The sequence below is a fragment of the Trichechus manatus genome, unplaced genomic scaffold, assembly GCF_000243295.1.
Source record: "Trichechus manatus latirostris isolate Lorelei unplaced genomic scaffold, TriManLat1.0 scaffold00006, whole genome shotgun sequence".
NCBI classification, from domain to species: domain Eukaryota; kingdom Metazoa; phylum Chordata; class Mammalia; order Sirenia; family Trichechidae; genus Trichechus; species Trichechus manatus.
Window position 1 is genome coordinate 1,649,231 of NW_004443942.1, and position 20,782 is coordinate 1,670,012.

Genomic DNA, 20,782 nt, shown 5'->3' on the forward strand with positions numbered 1-20,782 from the left:
CCGGCTCACACAGTTCAGAAAAGTCCTGAGGCCTCAGTCATCATCCCGGCTCAGACCTCGACCTCCGAACAGGACTGCCCATGGCCACGCCCACAGCGTCCCTTCGGTCGGCATTAAGAGAAGCTAGACACAAGGCTGGTCAGCCATGGGCACGGCTGGAGCCGCACGGCCGGCCCCGGCCGACCCCCGCCCGCCCTCCTTCGGTCTCCTAGGCGCCCGCAGAGCAGCAAGAAGGCCGCATCTAGGCCCGAGCTCGACTCGGCCAGGGCGAGCCAGGCTCTCTTTGCCGGTATTAGAAGACCGTCTACGATACCCGACCCACAGGGCCCCTGGCCACCGGGGCTCTTTCATAGGCCGACAACGCCGCGGCCCGCCCTGGCCTCGCCCGGCGCCCGGCGTGGGGCGTAGCCAGCGAGTTCGCGCCAAAATCGCGTAGCTAGTCCCGCCTCCGCGCGCTACGACGCGCCCTCCTTTTTTTTCAAACCCGGGACTGGGCGGGGATTGGTGGGCTGGGCTCTCACGTGATTAACGGTCGCGGGAAGCCGCGGAGCCCGAACCTGAGACTGGACCTGCGGAGACCCCAGCTTTGGCGCCTGGGCCGCCCCGCCTCTGCTGGACAGTCCGCGCCGCCACCACCAACGCCGCCACCGCCGTCCGCAGCCCCGAGCGCTCCGGAGCCGCAGCCCGCCGCAGCTCAGGCCTGCAGCCGCGGCGACCAGGCGCGCCCAGTCGCACGTGGCGGACCCGCCCCCTGTGCTGGCCGTGTCCTGGACTCCGTAGTCGCCGGCTCTCCCACCCGCAGCCCCGGCCCCAGAGCAGAGATGAGCTTCCTGAGCCGACAGCAGCCGCCGCCGCCCCGCCGCGCTGGGGCCTCCTGCACCTTGCGGCAGAAGCTGATCTTCTCTCCCTGCAGCGACTGTGAGGAAGAGGAGGAAGAAGAGGAGGAGGAGGGCAGCGGCCACAGCACGGGAGAGGACTCGGCCTTTCAGGAGCCCGACTCGCCGCTGCCGCCCGCACGGAGCCCCACGGAGCCCGGGCCCGAGGGCCGCCGCTCGCCTGGCCCGGCCCCCGGCAGTCCTGGGGAGTTAGAGGAGGACATGCTGTTGGGGGGCGCCTGTCCGGGCGCAGACGGGGCTGGCGGCGGGGCCGAGGGCGACTCGTGGGAGGAGGAGGGCTTCGGCTCCTCGTCTCCGGTCAAGTCGCCGGCGGCAGCCTACTTCCTGGGCAGCTCGTTCTCGCCGGTGCGTTGCGGCAGCCCGGGGGATGCGTCCCCGCGGGGCTGCGGGGCGCGCCGGGTCGGCGAGGGCCCCTGCTCGCCTCTGCCTGACCACCCGGGCACGCCGCCGCACAAGACCTTCCGTAAGCTGCGGCTTTTCGACACGCCGCACACCCCCAAGGTGAGAGGACGTGCGGAAAGGTGCCGGCGCCCCCGGGGCCTCGGTGACCCGCTTGGGACACCCCGAGCCCGCGCCAGCCTAGCCTTATAAAAAGGCCGCGGCGCCGGGAGCCGAGCGGGCCCCCGCTGCCCGGGTTCAATTACATAACCGCCCGGCCGCACCCCCGCTCGCTTTCCTGCGCCGCAACACAAAGTTGGCCGCCCCACTTTTTGGCCCTGCCCAGAAGTTGTCCGTTAAGATTATGTAACTGAACAATGAGCCTGGTCTGGAACTTCTTCATCTTTCAAAGGGGCTGATCGGCGCCGTCCAGGTGGCCGATGATTTAATGCCCGTTGAGTCTGGGCCGCCCCGAGCGTGTCAGTCCCGAGTGTGGCACCGAGAATGTGGTTTGGAAGGATGCTGGAGCAGCGCTGGCCTTGCCACCTGACACTCTCGGGCGCCGTAGCCATATGGTGCCTTTTAAACGCAGTGGTCGGTCCTGTAATTTGGGCGGCGCACGCAGAAGGAATTCGGTTTAAAATATGTATATGTGCTTATAGTTTTATGTCATATGGTGATATAGGGGAAAGTTTTGCCCTTTGACTTAGAAGCAAAGGCCGACCTTCCAAGCACGTACAGCCCTGAATACTCATATAAATAACTCAGTAGCGTTTAAGCTTCTTTCTGGACGTAGTATTGGGTAAGCGTTTGTTTATCCTCTTGGGTAGTGCCCAAGTTTGGTTCTAAGCATAATGATTAGTAACATCCAAGCCCTAAAAGCCCGCATTAGTATTGTTGCTTGGATCCCTTATGCTTTTATACTACTGATGGTGTATCTTGAAGTAGGCGTTAGCACGCATTTGTTGAATGGCAAGGGGTTATGCAGATTACCATTTCTAAAACCTGAGAAGTAACAGATCTTAAAACGGACACTTTCCGAAATACAGACAAGTATCGAATTGATTAATAGGAAAATATACGTTTTATCGTCGATGTACCGTTATTCATAAGCCTCGGAAATACGTTTGCTTTTGAGCTTTACTGTTTATCAACCGATTTGCCCAAGGCAAAGCCCACTGGAAGTGAAGAGTCCAGTGAGGGTGGTTTGCAAAGCCTTATTTAGATGGAGAGGGGAGGGGCTCTCTTACGGGCCTTACTGACTGCTTTTTATTTTTAGATGTATTGAAAGGGTGGGTTTGTTAACTGTTAGCCACTATAAAGAACGTTAATAATAATAATAATAAATATTATTTTTTAGGGTTGGAAACCGATTTTAGTTGGCTATCCTGTTCAGAAAAGGTGTTTAGTAGATAACTTCAGACTTCTTAGCCGTTGTTTATTTTGCTTGAACTACAACAGAGGCTTGTGTGTTGCTTTGACCTAGCATTCAGCCGCGTGAAAGGCTTGTTGAATGTTAAGGTTGAGAAGGCTGACTGTCTGTAGGACTTGGATCCTAAAAAACTCTTTTTTTCTTCCCTAGAGTTTGCTTTCCAAAGCTCGAGGAATCGATTCCAGCTCTGTTAAACTCAGGGGTGGTTCTCTATTCATGAATTCAGAAAAATCAGGCAAAAGGGAATTTGACATGCGACAGACGCCGCAAGTGAATATTAATCCTTTTACTCCGGATTCTGTGTTGCTTCATTCCTCAGGACAGTGTCGTCGGAGGAAGAGAACATATTGGAATGAGTAAGTCATTTATTCAACAGTTTGGATCCCCAAACCACTCAAGATTGGTTTGATAGACTTATAAAATTGGGTTTTGTCTGAATGGCATGGAAGATTGTGCTCTGAATTTTTTTCTACTACTAGCTCCTAATTCTCAGGAGATAGGTGGGAGGTAATCAACTACGGAAAAGAAGAAGTAAAAAGTCTAGACAGCTTAAAGGAAATCTGCTGGTGTCAAAAACGAGGCGATGAGAGTGTACCTAGAAAGGCTTTAATTGTGATGCATATGATGCTGTTGGTTAGTGAACTTATCTCAACAGTGACATTTTAATCACCTGCGCTTAATCTTGTGATTGCAAAATTAACTACATGCTTTTCTGTTTTTAATCTCATTGATAGTCCGTTTTGCTGTACATTATCAGATAAAGTTTTACATCTCTACTTGATGAATCTGTCAGATATATTGCTGGAAAAATACTTTTTTTTTTTTTTTTTCAGTTCTTGTGGTGAAGACATGGAAGCCAGTGATTATGAGTTTGAAGATGAAACAAGACCTGCTAAAGTAAATAGCTTTTTTTTTTTCATTCTTTCTGAAATTTGGTTTTCTACATCTTAACAAGTTACTATATAGAAGCATTAAACAAACATTAAAACGTAAGGTATAATGTTTTTTTTAACTTCACACTTAGTCCTATCACCATAGCAAAAAATCATTTTCATATCTTTGTAATATGTATGTGGATACACTTTTTATTACAGAGAATTACAATTACAGAAAGCAACATGAAGTCTCGGTATACAACAGAATTTCATGAGCTAGAGAAAATTGGCTCTGGAGAATTTGGTTCTGTGTTTAAGTGTGTGAAGAGACTGGATGGATGCATTTATGCCATTAAGCGGTCAAAGAAGCCATTAGCTGGCTCTGTTGATGAGTATGTATTAAAAATTTTGTCTTTCGCTCTTTTGTCCTTTTTGGTGTTACAAACATTAAAGTTTTAGATGATCAAACACTGTATTTAATGCTCTTAACTTTTGAGAAATGGTAATGATTTAATCATTTTATCACATCCTTTTCATTTTGTACCAGTGGTTCTTATTGGACTGGGTAAAATAATGAGTAGTCTAATTTTGGAGCCTAACTTAAATTTCTTATTTCGAATCAGCATCCATGAATTCACAGTAAAAAGGATCTAATCTTTCCTGAGTTCTACAGCCAGCAAGATTCCTTCTTTGTAACATTCTTCTTTAATGGAAGCCTTTGGGAAAATCTCATTGAGACTCACCTCCCCTCTAAAGCAAGTTGTGCTTCACCATAACTGTAGAATACAGAAGTCACATTTATTTTACAGAGTTTCAGATAAATTCAGTTTAGGCTTAAATAAAAATGATTTACCATTATATTAATCTCAAATTTCTCTTAGGCAGAATGCTTTGAGAGAAGTATATGCTCATGCAGTGCTTGGACAACATTTTCATGTGGTTCGATATTTCTCTGCATGGGCAGAAGATGATCATATGCTTATACAGAATGAATATTGTAATGGTAAGTAATGAAATGGTTCTCTGGTAAACTTGTGAGAAAGTGAACACCGAGGAAGTGTGTATTGTTATTTAAAGTCTTGTTCTTTTTCTGGTTTTTTTTTTCACTCTTGTAAATTCAGAGATCAGATGCCTAATACGAATTCAAATACAAATAATGCCTACCTGTATGTTTAAAGATTGAAAACCCTGTCCCTCCTGAAGTACCTTGTACATACCTTGGTAGTACTGTGCATATTATTTATGTGCCTGTCACTCAAATTGGGCTTTTTGAGAGGACAGGGGCCTTGCTATATATATTTTAGTATCTCTAGCACCTCGCCTAGTGGGGGGAGCACATAGTTGTTAATAAACTGTTTTGTTGAATGAATTTTTCTTGCACCTAGCCTTTCCTTTCCATTTCATTATGTGCACTGCTAATACAGATGTTGGTTACTCATAAAATGACAGTGACTCTCTATTGATCTGAACTGAGCCAGTCACTCAAGGCATTCTGCAGTCTTGCCCCACTTCGTCTATCTGAACTAGTTTACCATTAGAATCCACTAAGTATCCTCTGTTAAGTAAGTTACGCACTTTAGTTCTCTAGCTGGTCCCCCCCCCCATAAATAAATAAACAAGCGTGTATAGGTTTCAACTTTGGAACTCTGTCTAGCTTTCAGTTTTAATAAGCCCTTATAGGGCCAACTCGTGTCCCTTCTTTTCCATTAAATCTTTACCAAAGTCTCAGTCTGAATTCTGATACTTTAGAGATCTGTTATTATATACACAGATCTTTGGTTTCTATATAATGGATTTTTATTTTTGTATCTCTTCTGTGAGTATTAGAGAATTTAGAATTTAATGAACACTTGAGACAGCAAAGATTTAATTTTATTGCGTCTCATTTTTTCCTTAGATAAAACCAACCAACTCATAGCTTGTGAATAAATAAGGAGTGTAGGTAGTGGATTCAAGTTTTCCACATTAAAAAACAATGAACAAACAGAAGTAAAAGATCATTTCTTAAATCTGAGTCCTAGTTGTCATTTTATTAGTTCTCTACACTTGAAAGAGCCTCAGTATACAGCATTGATTGCTGCTAGTTTGTTTCACACAGGTCTTGAAATGTTTCCATTCATACCATCACAATGTTTATGTAGCTATGTCCCGTGACCTTGCGGACTAGTCTGTTTCTTAACCCTCATTTTTAGGTTAATATAAAACAATTTGACTTTGACTATATAATGTCTTCTCCGTTCCATATTTGCTAAAAACCTGTTGCCCTCGAGTCGATTGTGACTCACAGTGACCCTACAGGACAGAGTAGGACTGCCCCATAGAGTTTTCAAGAAATGGGTGGTGGATTCGAACTGCCAACATTTTGGTTAGCAGCCAAGCACTTAACCACTGTGTGACCAGGACTCCCACATCTCCTTTTGGTTGCTTTCTGCCTTCTTCTCACCTTGTTGATCTGGGTGTTCTCTTTACTATTTCAGTAGGTGTTCAGGGATCACAAATTTATAATGACCTGCCAGATACATGGTTGTGTAATTCAGATAATTTTGAGAAAATGCTCTTGAGCCTAGCAGATAGGGAGGAGTGAGTGGTCTTGCTACCTTTTCACATTGCAAAGACCTTATCTTACAGATTACAAAAATAATGTTTTAGAAATAATTTATTATTTTGGAGCAGTATAAAAAAATCTCATATAAAGATAACTTTAATATGTTAAAGGTATTCTTATAATATGTGATCAAAAGTTTTTAAAGAATTCTCTAGGAAGAAAGCTTCTTTATAAAGAAGTAAGTCTTCAGAAAACAAAAAGATGTACGGGAACCAGAAACCGCAGCTGCTTTGTTCCTCCTTAGATAAAGGAAAATAAGCCTATCTAGACATAGTCCTGAGATAGTCCTTTTCTTATCTTTTGTTTTCCTTTTCCACCATTCCTGGATTTCCCTGAGTCTTTTTCTGCAGTTTCATAGGGAAGGGATTCTGTTATCAATCATTTATACCTGTTGATTAACTGATTATACTTTATTGTGACTGAATTTCTTTATTATTTCTTATTTCTTATTATTTATTATTTTGTTTGCATTTTAAGCCTTTTATCTTGGTTTGGTGACATTTCTGAATTTCTACCCTGGATAAAGAAGTTTAGAAAAATGATAATAGGGGAAGAGAATCTGAAATGTCAGATAAGTGTTTTGCTCTTCCCACTCCTCCTCCCTTTAGCAACTCAGAAGGAATCGACTCAGCTATAGTTGTTGGCGGAAACCCTGGTGGCATAGTGGTTAAGAGTTATGGCTGCTAACCAAAGGGTCCGCAGTTTTGAGTCCACCCAGGCGTTCATTGGAAACCCTATGGGACAGTTCTCCTCTGTCCTATAGGGTCGCTATGAGTGGGAATTGACTTGATGGCAATGGGTTTGGTTTGTTTGGGTTATAGTTGTTGAACCCACTAAAAAGGGAAGTAGCCATATCCTTTCATACCAGACTTGATCTAAGCCTGCCCTGTCTAAGGACAGGCTTATTGTCCTGCTCCCATCTAGGGCCCTTTTTTCTCCCTGTTCAAGATTCATATAAGTTATGTATGGAGAACATACTTAAGCTTAAGATAGTCAGGTGTGTGTTTTTATAACACATTTAACATTTTGATATTCATTCTTGTTCAAATTCTAGAACCTGTTAGTATCATTGACTTTCTTGATTTTAATTACCCTGTTGATTCTGATTTTATTATTCTTAAGCTTTAAGCAGTTTTTTGTTTTTCAGCAAAATTCATTGCTTCTGAGATAAAGTATAAACTTTATTTTTTTAAAAGCTTTTTATTTTTTACTGTGCTTTAGGTAAAAGTTTACAGCTTAAGTTAGTTTCTCATACAAAAATTTATACACGTATTGTTATGTGACCCTAGTTGCTATCCCTATAATGTGACAGCACACTCCGCGGATTTCCCATGTCCATTCAACCAGCTTCTATCCATTTCTGCCTTCTCATCTCGCTTCTGGACAGGAGCTGCCCATTTAGTCTCGTGTATCTACTTGAACTAAGAAGCACACTTTTCACGAGTATTATTGTATGTTTTATAGTCCAGTCTAATCTTTGTCTGAAGAGTTGGCTTTGGGGATGGTTTTCGTTCTGGATTAACAGAGTCTGGGGGCCATGTCTAAAGCTTTTTAATGTATAAACAAATTAGCTGATTGGTTTGGCTAATTCTATAAAAGCAGGTTGATGTTCTCATTCATGTTAAGAGTAATATAAATTAAAACTACTAAGATACTAGTTTTTACCTATAAAATTTGTAGACTGTTGTCAAGGGTGTGGGGAAGCAGGTATTCTCATACACTGATGGTGGAAGTATAAATTGGTACAGCCTTCTTTGTGGGAGACTGTGTTTGAGACAATGTGTATGTGTACACATATGTATACAAATATTACAAGTACTCTCTTGCCTTTTGCCCAGCAATTCCATGTCTAGCAGATGCTAAATAACTGAAATGACCAATGTACAAGGTTATTCATTAGACCGTAATATATAATAGCAAAAACAAAAACTGTTGCTGTCAAGCCGTTCTGACTCATAGCTACTCGACAGGACAGAGTAGAACTGCCCCAGAGTTTCTAAGGAGCGCCTGGTGGATTCAAACTGCTGACCTTTTGGTTAGCAGCCATAGCGCTTAACCATTGCACCACCAGGGTTTCCATAATAGCAAAGAATTGGAAATAATTTTAAAATGTCCATCTTTAGGGGATTGGTTGATGCATTATCATTCAATTACATAGTGCAATTCTATGGAGACACAAGAAAGAAAGGGTGGTTCTTTATATATTGGTACAGAATTATCTACAAGGTAATGAAAATATACTATCGTTTGTGTAAAAAGGGAGTGAAAAGAATATCTAAGACACTGACAACATAGGTTTACTCTGGTTGTCTTGACCAGGGTAAACCTATGTTGTCAGTGTCTTAGGTATTCTTTTCACTTCCTGTTTACACAAATGAGAGAGAGAGACTTTAAATTGCATCTTGTACCATGTGAGTTTATTATCTATTGCAAGAATAAATAAAATTTTGATTTCACAAGTAGGTCAAAGGGAGGAGGTCCTATAAAATGTGAATTTCTTGACTAAATCTATGGTCATTCACTAAAGTTGGAAGGAAGGAAAATAAGAATATTTCAGAAAGGAGAAAATACTAACTTTTTCTGTCTTGTAAGGTGGAAGTTTGGCTGATGCCATAAGTGAAAACTACAGAAGCATGAGTTACTTTAAAGAAGCAGAGTTGAAGGATCTCCTTTTGCAAGTTGGCCGAGGCTTGAAGTATATTCATTCAATGTCTTTGGTTCACATGGATATAAAACCTAGTAAGTATTACAGATCCTCTGACCTGTGTTTTTTGGGGTTATAGAAAATAAATTACTTCATTAGAACAGTATGAAAACATTTATACATCCTGTTATGTTTTTCATCGTTAGCTTTAAAAGGCCTTTGACCCACTTATTAGTATCGTTTTATGATCTCTATTTACCTCTTCCCAAAAGATTTGAGGTAAAAAACTTATTTTTATTAAAAGCTAGAAAAAAATTGTTGCATCCTATAGGAATCACAGTTTCAGTGGGAGTCAGATGGGGAGACTAAGAACCTGTACTTAAAGCCTAATTCTTCTACTTGGCTACAGAACCATAATTATAAAATCAACGCTGGTGCTGTTAACATGGTTACTATGATAAAATGAGACATGTGAAAATGTATTGAAAACTTAAGTGCTGTACCAATGTAGCGGTATTTCTAGTCCATAAAAGAAATAGTGAAGTTGTTACTGTATGAGTCAGAAAACAAAATGGCACGTGTATTATGATAATAACCACATAAAAAAAGATTGGAAGTGAATTAGGGCTGCAGAGTATAGGAATATAGTGGTTTTGTTTTTTCCCTTTACTGTTATATCATTTTTCAGCTAAAAAATTACTGATGATTTTTATATATAAATTTTATATGTAAATACCTAACTAGTTTCAGTAGACTGACCGTACTGTGGCTCAGAACAACCTCAGAATATTCTTTTTTAAACCTTATAAAGAGCTTAGGACATGAACAGTGGTACTATCGAGGTGTAGGCCTGCGTAATTTTAGGTTAAGTGGAAACAAACATTTGTTGTAGAAGGAGTAACAAGCCAGATTTAAAAAAATTAAATCCCCACTTTTTTATTAAACTTTGGGACTACAATTATAAAATAATGCCTGTGCTGTTACTAGAACATCCTGAGATGTGAAAATGCTTTGAAAATTTAAGTGTTGTGCAAACATGGTGGTATTTCTAGCCTATAAAAGAGAATAAACATGTAACTGTATTATTCATAAAACAAAATGGCATGGGCTTTATGTTTATAACTGCATTTTTAGAAGGATGCAAGTAAATTCTACAGTAATGTCTTAGTGCAAATCCTTCTCGTTTTATCAAAATAACAATGTACACACTATTTTACTACCTAGTTTTTTTAAGTCAACTACTCTACCTTTCCATTTCAGTACATTTTCATCTCATCTAATAGTCAGAGCATATCAAAATTTTTTCCAGTTGACCTACGTTCTTGACAATTTGTCTAAACTAGTATCCAGTTCAGGACCATGCATTGCATTCGGTTATATCCGTTTTTCTTTTTTAGGTTTCACCCTTTGCTTTTGATACAGGGCTTGTCTTGTATGATGTCCTTTCTGGATTTGACTGGTTGCTTCCTTGTGGTATCTTTTAGTTTGTTCGTTTCTTCCCCATTTTTCCTATAAATTGGAAGTTATGACTGAAAGGTTGATGGACTCAAGTATTTTAGGCTAGACATTTGTAGGTTGAACTTAAGGAGTTTTTAAAATCTATAGAAATGTATGTTGACGCATAGGAATTTTAAGTCATTTTACTCAATTTATCTTTTAACTTTATGGTTTATGTGAAGAATATCTTATCTGTAAATTAACAACTCACCAAAATTTTTATTTTCAAAAAGGAAACAAAAAATTTGAACTGATGGCGTAAATGTCAGTTTACTCAGATCTTGTGTTAAGTGTCAGCCAAATATAGTAGACACTTTTATAAGATACAAAATTTGAAAATATTGAGATATGAAGTTTAAAAATCTTCAGATTTATAAATGTCACCATAAAATAAATTGCCCTGTAAGTAAAGTATAAGTAGAAATAGGACTTCCATAAACGTAACGTTTGTAAATTTAGTACTATATTGATAAAATTATTAAAATGAATCTGCCTCTAAAAGTTATGTTAATCATGAGCTTGCCTGAGTTTGAAAGAAAAAGATGGTGTATGTAGTATGTGTATAGAAGGAACCACAAAGTCATATTGGGGTGTAATGCAGTATGGCCAGCTACACCACGAGTTAAACGACTGGTTCTTTTTCATGTCAATCTTGTAGCGTTAGATTAAAATTTGTGCTTTAGTAGCATCACAGATTGCAACGTTTATGGCCTTTTTATTGTTCATAATTAAAACTGCTGAAGATCAGTAAGCGAATGTTAAGGATCTAGTTTATTGGGTTCTGAGTGTTCAGGGATCAGAGCTACTCTAGGAAATATATTCCTAGAAAATAAAGCCCTGGTCCCCAGTTGGGCTTGGGGTAGAACAGGAGAACCTGTATTTTTAAATGCTTTGTAGATGATTCTGATGTATAGCCTTGTTTGTGAACTCTGGTTATGCTATTGTTAGTGTGACTTACATAATTAACTATTTGACAGGTAATATCTTCATATCTCGAACCTCAATCCCAAATGCTGCCTCTGAAGAAGGAGATGAAGATGACTGGGCATCCAACAAGGTTATGTTTAAAATAGGTAAGAAAGAAAACTAAAGTATTACCTTACAATAAAAAGAGAAGATTGTTTTGTTTTTAATTCGACTATAATTTTTCCAACACTTCTAGGTGATCTTGGGCATGTAACAAGGATATCTAGTCCACAAGTTGAAGAGGGTGATAGTCGTTTTCTTGCAAACGAAGTTTTGCAGGAGGTAAATTTTCTCTTTTAAAAATATTGTTTGCTTTGTAACACCAGTTGATAGCAGAATATCAATTCAGATGTATGAAAATTTTAAGTTAATAACTAGTAGGATAGTGACAAAATAGAAAATATAAACAATCAGAACTGAGGGTATTTTATCTAGGAAGAGTCAATAATTATATAATAATATATAAATATATAAAATAATTAATAATTCGGAAGTGGTAGAGTTGTGATGAAGTAGATGCTTTCATACACTGCTGGTGGAAATTTAAAATGTCATAGCCTTTTTGGAGATCAAAGTATTAGTATCTGTCAACATTTTAAAAGCACATACTCTTTTGGCTCGATTTCCACTTCTAGGGTTCTCTCCTACAAAAATATTTATATACTGACACAAATTGAAAACAGTGTAAATAAGAATTTACTAATAAGGGATAGATAAATTTAAAAAGTGACACATCATTTGATGATAGAGTTTTAAATGAAAATGGAACAATAAATGGTATGACCCCATTGCTCTTTTTATATGTATATTTGTCTGCTTTATTATGTATATGTATATTTGTAACTTGTCAGTGTGCATATGTTTTGTGTTTGCATATGAATGCCCCTAGAGGGATAGCAGTTTCTTCTGAGAATTGGATTGGGCTAGTGAGAAAAGAAAAGGCTTTCACTTTTAGATGGTTTTTAAATCCTCCCCATCCCCCGATGTATATTACTTAGTAATTAAAATATAAATCTCCCCTATAATGTGTTATTTTGAAATCCTTGAATAGATCTTAATCTAGATGTGGCCTTGGAACATTTTAATTTAGTTCTGTTTCTCATCTAAATTCTCATTTAAGTATGATATGACTTTATTTTGATCATTTTTACATTCCCTTGAAAAATAAAAATGCTTTTTGTTTTTTAATTTTACAGAACTATACCCATTTACCAAAAGCAGATATTTTTGCCCTTGCCCTCACGGTAGTATGTGCTGCTGGTGCTGAACCTCTTCCCAGAAATGGAGACCAATGGCATGAAATCAGACAGGGTAGATTACCTCGGATACCACAAGTACTTTCCCAAGAATTTACAGAATTGCTAAAAGTGAGCGTTTTATATATGAAACATTTTACTAACATGATTTAATGTTTTATTAAATTGCATGTTTTTACCTTAATTTTACTTCTTTTTATAAGGTTATGATTCATCCAGATCCAGAGAGAAGACCTTCAGCAATGGCACTGGTGAAGCATTCAGTATTGCTCTCTGCTTCTAGAAAGAGCGCAGAACAATTACGAATAGAATTGAATGCTGAAAAGTTCAAAAATTCACTTTTGCAGAAGTAAGTGAGGATTGGTTTGTTTTGTTTTCACTTTCTTGTTCTCTGATTCTGTTGAGAGACACAGCTTAGGCTTTCTTTTAGCAAAGGATGTAGTAGTTTGGCATGTTATACAGTGAAAGTTTAGGGACTCTTAAATTAATATTTGACCTATTTGTATTTTTTTCTGAGATTTGAAATTTTGAACTTAAAAACATTTAAGACTAGCTTATGTTTGCAAGTGGTGATAATCCCCAAGCCCTAAATCACAACAAAAACTAAGTAAGGCTATATCAGTTTTTTCTTCCCAAACTATCACTGTAAATTAACATTTTTCTTGCAACATTCTATTCTACTTGTTTTTATGAATGGGTGAAAATAATGTCGATTAAAAAAAAACAAACAAACCTGTTGCCGTTGAGTCAGTTCTGACTCATAGCAACCCTATAGCACAGAGTAGAACTGACCCCATAGGGTTTCCAAAGAAAGGCTGGTGGATTCGAACTGCCAACTTTTTGGTTAGCAGCCAAATGCCTAACCACTACGCCACTAGGGCCCCAGTGTCGATTAGATGATTCTCCTGTTTAACCTGAATAACGTTTGACATTAGGGGGAAGCTGGTTTGGAATGATAATGTTTATCAAAAGAGGAATAATACTGGAGGGTATTAAGTAACCACAGATCACATTTCTGATTCTTTTGCTTTATTTCTACCATTTTGATTCTAACCTAATGAAACTGACTTGAAATATTAAAAGGTTAAATTGCCACTAATTTGACGTCCATCTTGTTCATACAAATAAGTAAAACTTTGCTTTCATCTGTTTTTTTATATAATCTATTTTATTTTAGTTTTCTTGTTCAGAATCTACACAGCACAGCATACACCAGTTCAACACTTTCCATGTGTAGAATTCAGTGACATTGATTACATTCTTCGAGTTGTGTAACCATCGTCTCTATTATGTAAAGACAAATTGACAATATGGAGTTTTATTTGAAATTATTTTTTTATTAAGACCCAAAGTCATTACTAGCATCTCTGTTAACTTTCATCATTGTGCCCAAGTATATATGGTATTTTAATCTTAAAAGCACAAAGTAAAGTAATTTCATAAATTTAAATTGTTGGAGCAGAAGCTAACATTTCCTGTTATATTTTCCTTTCCTCATTTGTATCTTAGAATAGTGATGGCGTACGAAAATCTCCTGTCTGGTAATACAATTTGTTGGCCTCTTAGGATTCCTTCCTACAATTAATACAATAAGTGAAAGGTCTTGTTCCTATTTTTATATTCTTAGAGAACTCAAGAAAGCTCAGATGGCAAAAGCTGCAGCTGAGGAAAGAGCACTCTTCACTGACCGAATGGCCACTAGGTCCACCACCCAGAGTAATAGAACATCTCGACTTATTGGAAAGAAAATGAATCGCTCTGTCAGCCTTACTATATACTGAACTACTCATTTCCCACCTCCCCCCAGAAAACTGTGACAAGAGGAAGCTAGGTTGAAATCACTGCTAGAATCCAGTTTGCAATTAACTTTCTCAATTGGTGTCAGTAGTTTTACTGAAATGCCTTCTAGGACTTTTATTTGTGAATTACAGTTGAAAGCTCTATTTTGACCATTGTTTATCAGGCTTTCTGCTAGTCTTACCAGTCTGACTTCTGTAGGTTGTCAGTCACTGTTGGATGTTACACCAGCCTTCCCAGGGTTAACCACTGTGGTGGTGTGCTGCTTATAGTTTGCTGTTGCATTGTAATAAAAGGTATCTTTCCCCGTAGTGACCTGTAAGAAGGACTCAAGGGCTTTATTACAAATACATTCTCCCTTTGAAAAGGGAAATGCTAAGAGACTGAGTACTACTTAGCCTTCAGTGTACCTGTGTGTCAATCTTATATTTCTTTTCTTTGTTGACTTGTGAATTTTACTTGTATATCCAACTGGGAGCACTTTGTAGGCATTGCATGAACCATGGAATGATAATTCTGTGGAAGTATGCCTTGTGAATTTGCTGCTATTTTAGTTTTGTCTTTGCTGTAAAATTGTAGCATTAAACAATCATTGTTGTTAATAGGCTTTCTTTTGAAATAATTATGTGAAATATATAAGCTGCTCTTGATGAAAAGCAGCAATTTCCTTTTATTCCTTTGAACTTTGAAGCTAGTGCATTGGAAAAATGCACCTTTTCCCCCCTTTGGAACGCTGTATTAATGTAGTATAATTATTACTGGTTTTGTAATTTTTCCTGGTAATTTCCTTGCCTGACTTTTTAAAAATGTCTCCTCCCTCCCCCCAAGTTTTGTACTTGATTGTATTATTACTCTGTTTTTAAATGTTTTGCTTGGTTTCTCTTCAATATTTGTGTATATAAACTAGTACTGTATATAGCTGTTTGAAATGCCAGAATGACTTCTGACTATTCCAAGTTTTTCACAAAATATATTTTATCCGTGATTAGCCATTGGACTAATAAATACAGGCTAACAGATGTTACAAAAAATAGAATTTGACTATTGCTTGTTTCCTCGTTAATTTTGGTTTAAAACATCTTTGCACTTGTCTGTTTGACTTGTGTTTTAATTAACATTAATTGGCATATTAAAAGTCACTCTGAGCTTACCTTAATTGTCTCAATCTTTGTGGTTACCTGTTTTTTACAATTTTATCTCCATTATAGCTACATTATAAAGTGTAGGGTATAATGTATATAAAGTACTAAGAGCAGTGGGCACCTTTTTAATATATATGAAACATATTGACTATAAATGATGGGCTTTAGTCCACCTTAGTTATATTTCCGCATTCAAGAAAAATTTATCCAGGAAAACAGCAAAACTTGAATGTTTTCTATTTGCCATTATAAGCATTTATTTAATATTTTTATATTCCATTGCATATTATGCATCTGACTTGCTAGAAATGTGGTATAAGCGTAATTTAAAATAGGTGTAAATTATTAAGTGTGAATACAATAGATAAGACTATAATTTGGACTGAGTCATTCGCAGAAGAGAACTTTAAATTCAGGAGCGTTTTAAGTCTCCCTAAGCTAGATGGCTTTAGGAATTGAGTGTGCAAGTTGAAGAGATGCAGTGCTAATTCCTGTGACATCTTTATCTGATGTAGTTTAGAACCAGAGAGTAAACAATAAAGGCCTTAGAGCAGAAAAACATGGATGCCACAAGATCCTTGTGGTTTGATCATGGGTACTTCACTGGCTTTTGATTGGAATCTATTTCTTCCTGCTATAAACATTTCTAACAAGCTTGAGCATTTTAGCTTTTAAGTCTGTGGCATCTTAAAAAGCACAATTTAGAGGAATGAGAGGAATTGGAGTAGATGCATAAATTAGATATAAAAACTGGCGGGGTGATAAAAGCTGCATTGACTGGAGCAGGTAAGTCTTACGCATTTTAGTAGCCACTGAAGACAGCTATAAAAAGATTATGATAATTGGTGTTCATTATGATCACCCCAAGTTATTTGCATTTTTCCAGTTCACTGGCTTCAAAGAAAAGTTCGGGTGTTTTTTATCAAAATTTGCAGTAAATTTATCACGTACTGTTTAAGAATAGATCGCTGGTGTTCAAAGAGGGAATTCTTAAGCCATCTGAAAGCTGATACCAGAGTTCAACTCATAATCAACACAGCATACTTACATTGAATACGTTCTATGTGGTAGACCAGAGACCAGTAACAAGTAGTCTGCCCACTAGGGACTTGGATAAAATAGAAGAGACTTACGTAAACAAATAATGCTGTGTTGGAGGGATTGTATAAAGTAGAATGATAGCTCAAAGAACAATTACATATTTGGGGAAGATATTGGTAGATTGGAGAAATGATCCAGGGGATTTTGTTTAGACTTGTTTTAAGGCCATTGTATTAGTGTAGGATAAGAGTACGGAGGTCCTGAACTAGGACCCTGTTGTAGATGGAAACAAGGTGATGGGGATCTAGATGGAAACACCATGGTTTCTGTATTTATAACAAAGGATGAGAACACATTGTAAGAATAGCAACAGGAGGGAGGTGGGGTGGGGACTACAAGTGCTAATATTGAGGCATTGAAAATTTTTCCAGAAAGTTTAAAATGTAGAGACTTGTTTGAGACAGGTATTTAATATTTAAAATATTGACTATGTGGTTGGGTAGTAGGGATCACATATTGCAGCTGACTGCAAATTGAAACTTGCCTTAGTTTTATCCTACCAAGAGTCCAAGAGCAGCCCCTTTTAACTAATGGACTAATATCTTTTGAAGAGCAAGTTCTCGAGCTTTGAGTTTTACTCTTGTTTCAGAGGTCAAGAAATGATGTAGTTTAAAAAATTCGTAACAGCTGGGTTGGGTAATGTTCCAGGCTACTCCTAGTTGTTCAGCAGCAGCATCCTGACATTAGGCTAGTTTTTCTTTCTCCCCAATTCATCTCCACAAAGCATCTCACTGACCTTAGTCAACACATCAAATAAGTTATTGCATCCTTTAAGGTGTTTTTATTTGTGAAAATTTCAAAGACCAGTTAAAGCAATCGGCAAGGAGGGTGGATCAACAAAGAATTTTGGAACTGTTTTGGATATTGTGAAAATCATCACTGAAGCCTGGAACTAGGAATTTGGAGGAAATGGCCTCATTTAGTATTTCAAAGGCATTTATATAACTAAAGAGCATCACTGGAACTGACACTGCAGAATGAGCGGATCTAGAAGATTCTTCTGCAAATTTGGTTGCGTCATTAGAATTTCTCAAATTACAGCAAAGTAGATTTTTATAAATATGGAAAAGTAAGACATCTTGAAATTGTCCCTCTCCCAACATTTCTTTCAAAAACTGAGAGGCATCCATTCTGAACATTTTTGAGGGTGTGTGCATGTGTGATGACCCTAATTTTCAGTATAGTGCAAAGGTTTCTGAAGTAAGGAAAAATATCTATGCTCCAGGAAGATTTACCAGGAAAAGATGGTATGTTCTATCCAAACTTCATTAAACTAAGAAACCTCAGCCAGCCCATAAAGAAAAACACCTCAAAGGAACATTTATGTCATAGTTCCTATTGTTTAGTTTTATATAGTTAATAAATATTTGAAGAACATATATTTGTTTTGAGTTTTGACATTTTTATGGTATGAAATGAGTTTCCAGGCCTGGAATTTCAATTTCTGCAAAATCCCTTCTGCCTATGGGAAATAGGTTCAATGTACAATGACTGAATTTAGGATGATTATCCAGGAAAGGAGTCACCTTTCCTCAGATGAGAATATGGAGGCCCAGCACGGTTAAATAATTTAAGAACTCAGCTTAGTATGTAGCATAGCCAGGATTCCAACTCAGATCTCATGGCAAAGAACCATGGTTTTTCCAGACACATGAAAGTGGAGGACGAATACTAATTAAAGGACAGACAGAGTGCAGGCAGCAAAGGAAGGAGCAATCAGAGAATTAGTACAATTTGGAAGAATCTGGTCTCATGAAAACCAAGAGAAAAACGTGAAGGATCTGATTAACCGTGACCAACATAGAAAAGAGTAAGAAATATAAGCTCCCTGAAGACACCTAGAGTTCATTAGGAGATCTTTGCTGAGCAGCCTCAGTAGAAGGAGGACAAAAGCCAGGTTACAGTGGGTGGGGCTATAAATGGGAGATGAGGGAATAGAGACAGCAAGAATAAATTTTCAAGAAACATGACTGAAAAAGGGAAAGGAGGAGAGCTATCACTAGTAAGGAATCTTCTCTGGGTTTTGTTTCTTATTGTTGTACTTTAAGTGAAAGTATACAATTTGAGTTAGTCTCTCATACAAAAGTTTATACATACATTGTTATGTGACCCTAGTTGCTCTCCCTATGCTGTGACAGCACACTCCTCCTTTCCACCCCGGATTTCCTGTGGCCATTCAACCACCTCCTGACCCTCTCTGCCTTCTCATCTCACCTCTGGACAGGAGCTACCCATTTAGTCTCATGTATCTACTTGAGCTAAGAAGCACACTCTTCATGAGTATCATGTTATGTCCCATAGTCCAGTCTAATCTTTGTCTGAAGAACTGGCGTCGGGAACAGTTTTAGTTCTGGGTTGACAGAGAATCCAAGGGCCATGCTTTCTGGGATTCCTCCAATCTCAGTCAGACCATTAAGTCTGTTTTTTTTTTTACTAGAATTTTGAGTTCTGCACCCCACTTTTCTCCTGCTCCAACAGGGACTCTTGTGTGTGTTCCCTGTCAGGGCAGTCATTGGTGGTAGCCAGGCACCATCTAGTTCTGGTCTCAGGCTGATGCAGTCTCTGGTTTATGTGGCCCTTTCTTTCTCTTGGGCTAAGATTTTCCTTGTGTCTTTGGTATTCTTCGTTCTCCTTTACTCCAGTTGAATTGAGACCAATTGATGCATCTTAGATAGCCACTCACCAGCTTTTAAGGCCTCAGATTCCACTCATCGAAGTAGGATGCAGAACATTCTCTTAATAAACTTTGTTATGCCAATTGACCTAGAAGTCCCCTGAAAGCATGGCCCCCAGACCCTTTGGGTTTTGTTTTTCCTGTCACTTATTAGTTACCTATTATGTGCTGTGATGGTTAAGGTTGTATGTCAACTTGGCTGGGCTATGAGTCTCAGTGGTTTGGCAGTTATGATGTAGTTTGGCAGCTGGGTAATGATGTAATCACTTCCCTGATGAGATCTGCTATGAGTAGGCAGTTGAAAGGGAGTTTCCTTGGGGGTGTGGCCTACATTCAGTATATGTGGACTCTCTTGCAAAGCTTGCTGGCTTTTGCTCGCCCTGGATCCTCACTTGACCTCTGGTTCTCAGGACTTGAGCTAGCAGCTTACCTGCCAATCTTGTGTTTCGTCAGCCTCTGCAGCCTGTGAGCCAGCCAGCAGCCTACTGACTTACCTGCCAATCTTGGTGTTCATTGGTCTCTGCAGCCTGTGAGCCAGAGGCCCGTTGTCTGATCTGCCAATCTTGGGTTTGCCAGCCCCTGCAGCTACATGAGTCAGGAGAAGCCTCCAGCCTGACCCACAGACTTGGGGCTTTCCAGCCTCTACAACCTTGTAAGCCATTTCTTTGATATAAATCTCTCTTTATATATATATATATGTTTCACTGGTTTTGCTGCTCTAGAGAACCCCGCCTAAGCCATGTGCTAAGTGTTTCACAACACGTAATGTCATGTAATCCTAAGAATCCTATGATAAAAATCCCCATTTAACATGTTATTTCATTTAGAGAGATAAAACAAGTTGCCAGATTAAACAACTACAATATGTCAGAATTCAAACCTGAAGTGTTTGGCTAAACTACTAGTCAAATTTGAAAGACTTGACCTAGTTCACTGAGCCCAGAGCAGAGGAGGAGAGAATGAGTATAGATGAGACAAGTTTGTAAGTGTTTTGGGGAATGTAGGAAATGGGTCCAGGGTGGGGGTGGGGGGGCGGAAATCCCAGTCCGATGGCCTCTTCTCTGAAGACGGAACTGAGTCTTACGAATTGAAAGTGCCATAGAGGCTGGAGAACAGATGCACATGTAGGGGAGAAACTGTTCTTTCCTGCTGAGTGAGGTCGTAAAAAAGTCTTTAGAATATACTATATAGCCATTTAAAACAATATTTCAATGAGTTTTTTTATAATTTGGAGAAATGCATGTATTATAATGTTAAAGTGAAAAAAAGCAGGAAGTAGACCCTGGAGGGTAAAATGGCGCTCTAGGCAGAAGCACCACACCGTCCTTCCACAGCAAAGATCCAAAAAACTAAGCCAAACAGAGAATACAACAATCCTGAAACCCTAAACCATCAAATGAAGAGATAAAGAACTCAGCCAAGCACCAAATGGAGGGAGAAAACTGACAGAGAATGGAGAGCAAGGAGAGATTCATGCAGAGGTGCCCTATCAGCTAACGCAGCGTGGATCCACCATCTT

The 20,782-nt window shown here is 39.1% G+C and overlaps 1 protein-coding gene across 1 annotated transcript; it reads left to right on the forward strand.

Annotated features, from left to right (window-relative positions):
• The first annotated feature begins 563 nt into the window (after window positions 1–563).
• On the forward strand, window positions 564–15,508 carry WEE1 (WEE1 G2 checkpoint kinase). The gene is made up of 11 exons (XM_004369639.1): window positions 564–1,397; window positions 2,857–3,062; window positions 3,540–3,603; window positions 3,801–3,973; window positions 4,463–4,584; window positions 8,779–8,925; window positions 11,305–11,400; window positions 11,490–11,575; window positions 12,490–12,660; window positions 12,753–12,898; window positions 14,177–15,508. The coding sequence occupies exons 1-11, from the start codon at window positions 822–824 to the stop codon at window positions 14,328–14,330; spliced, it is 1,941 nt and encodes a 646-aa protein (XP_004369696.1). The 5' UTR covers window positions 564–821; the 3' UTR covers window positions 14,331–15,508.
• The last annotated feature ends 5,274 nt before the right edge of the window (window positions 15,509–20,782 follow it).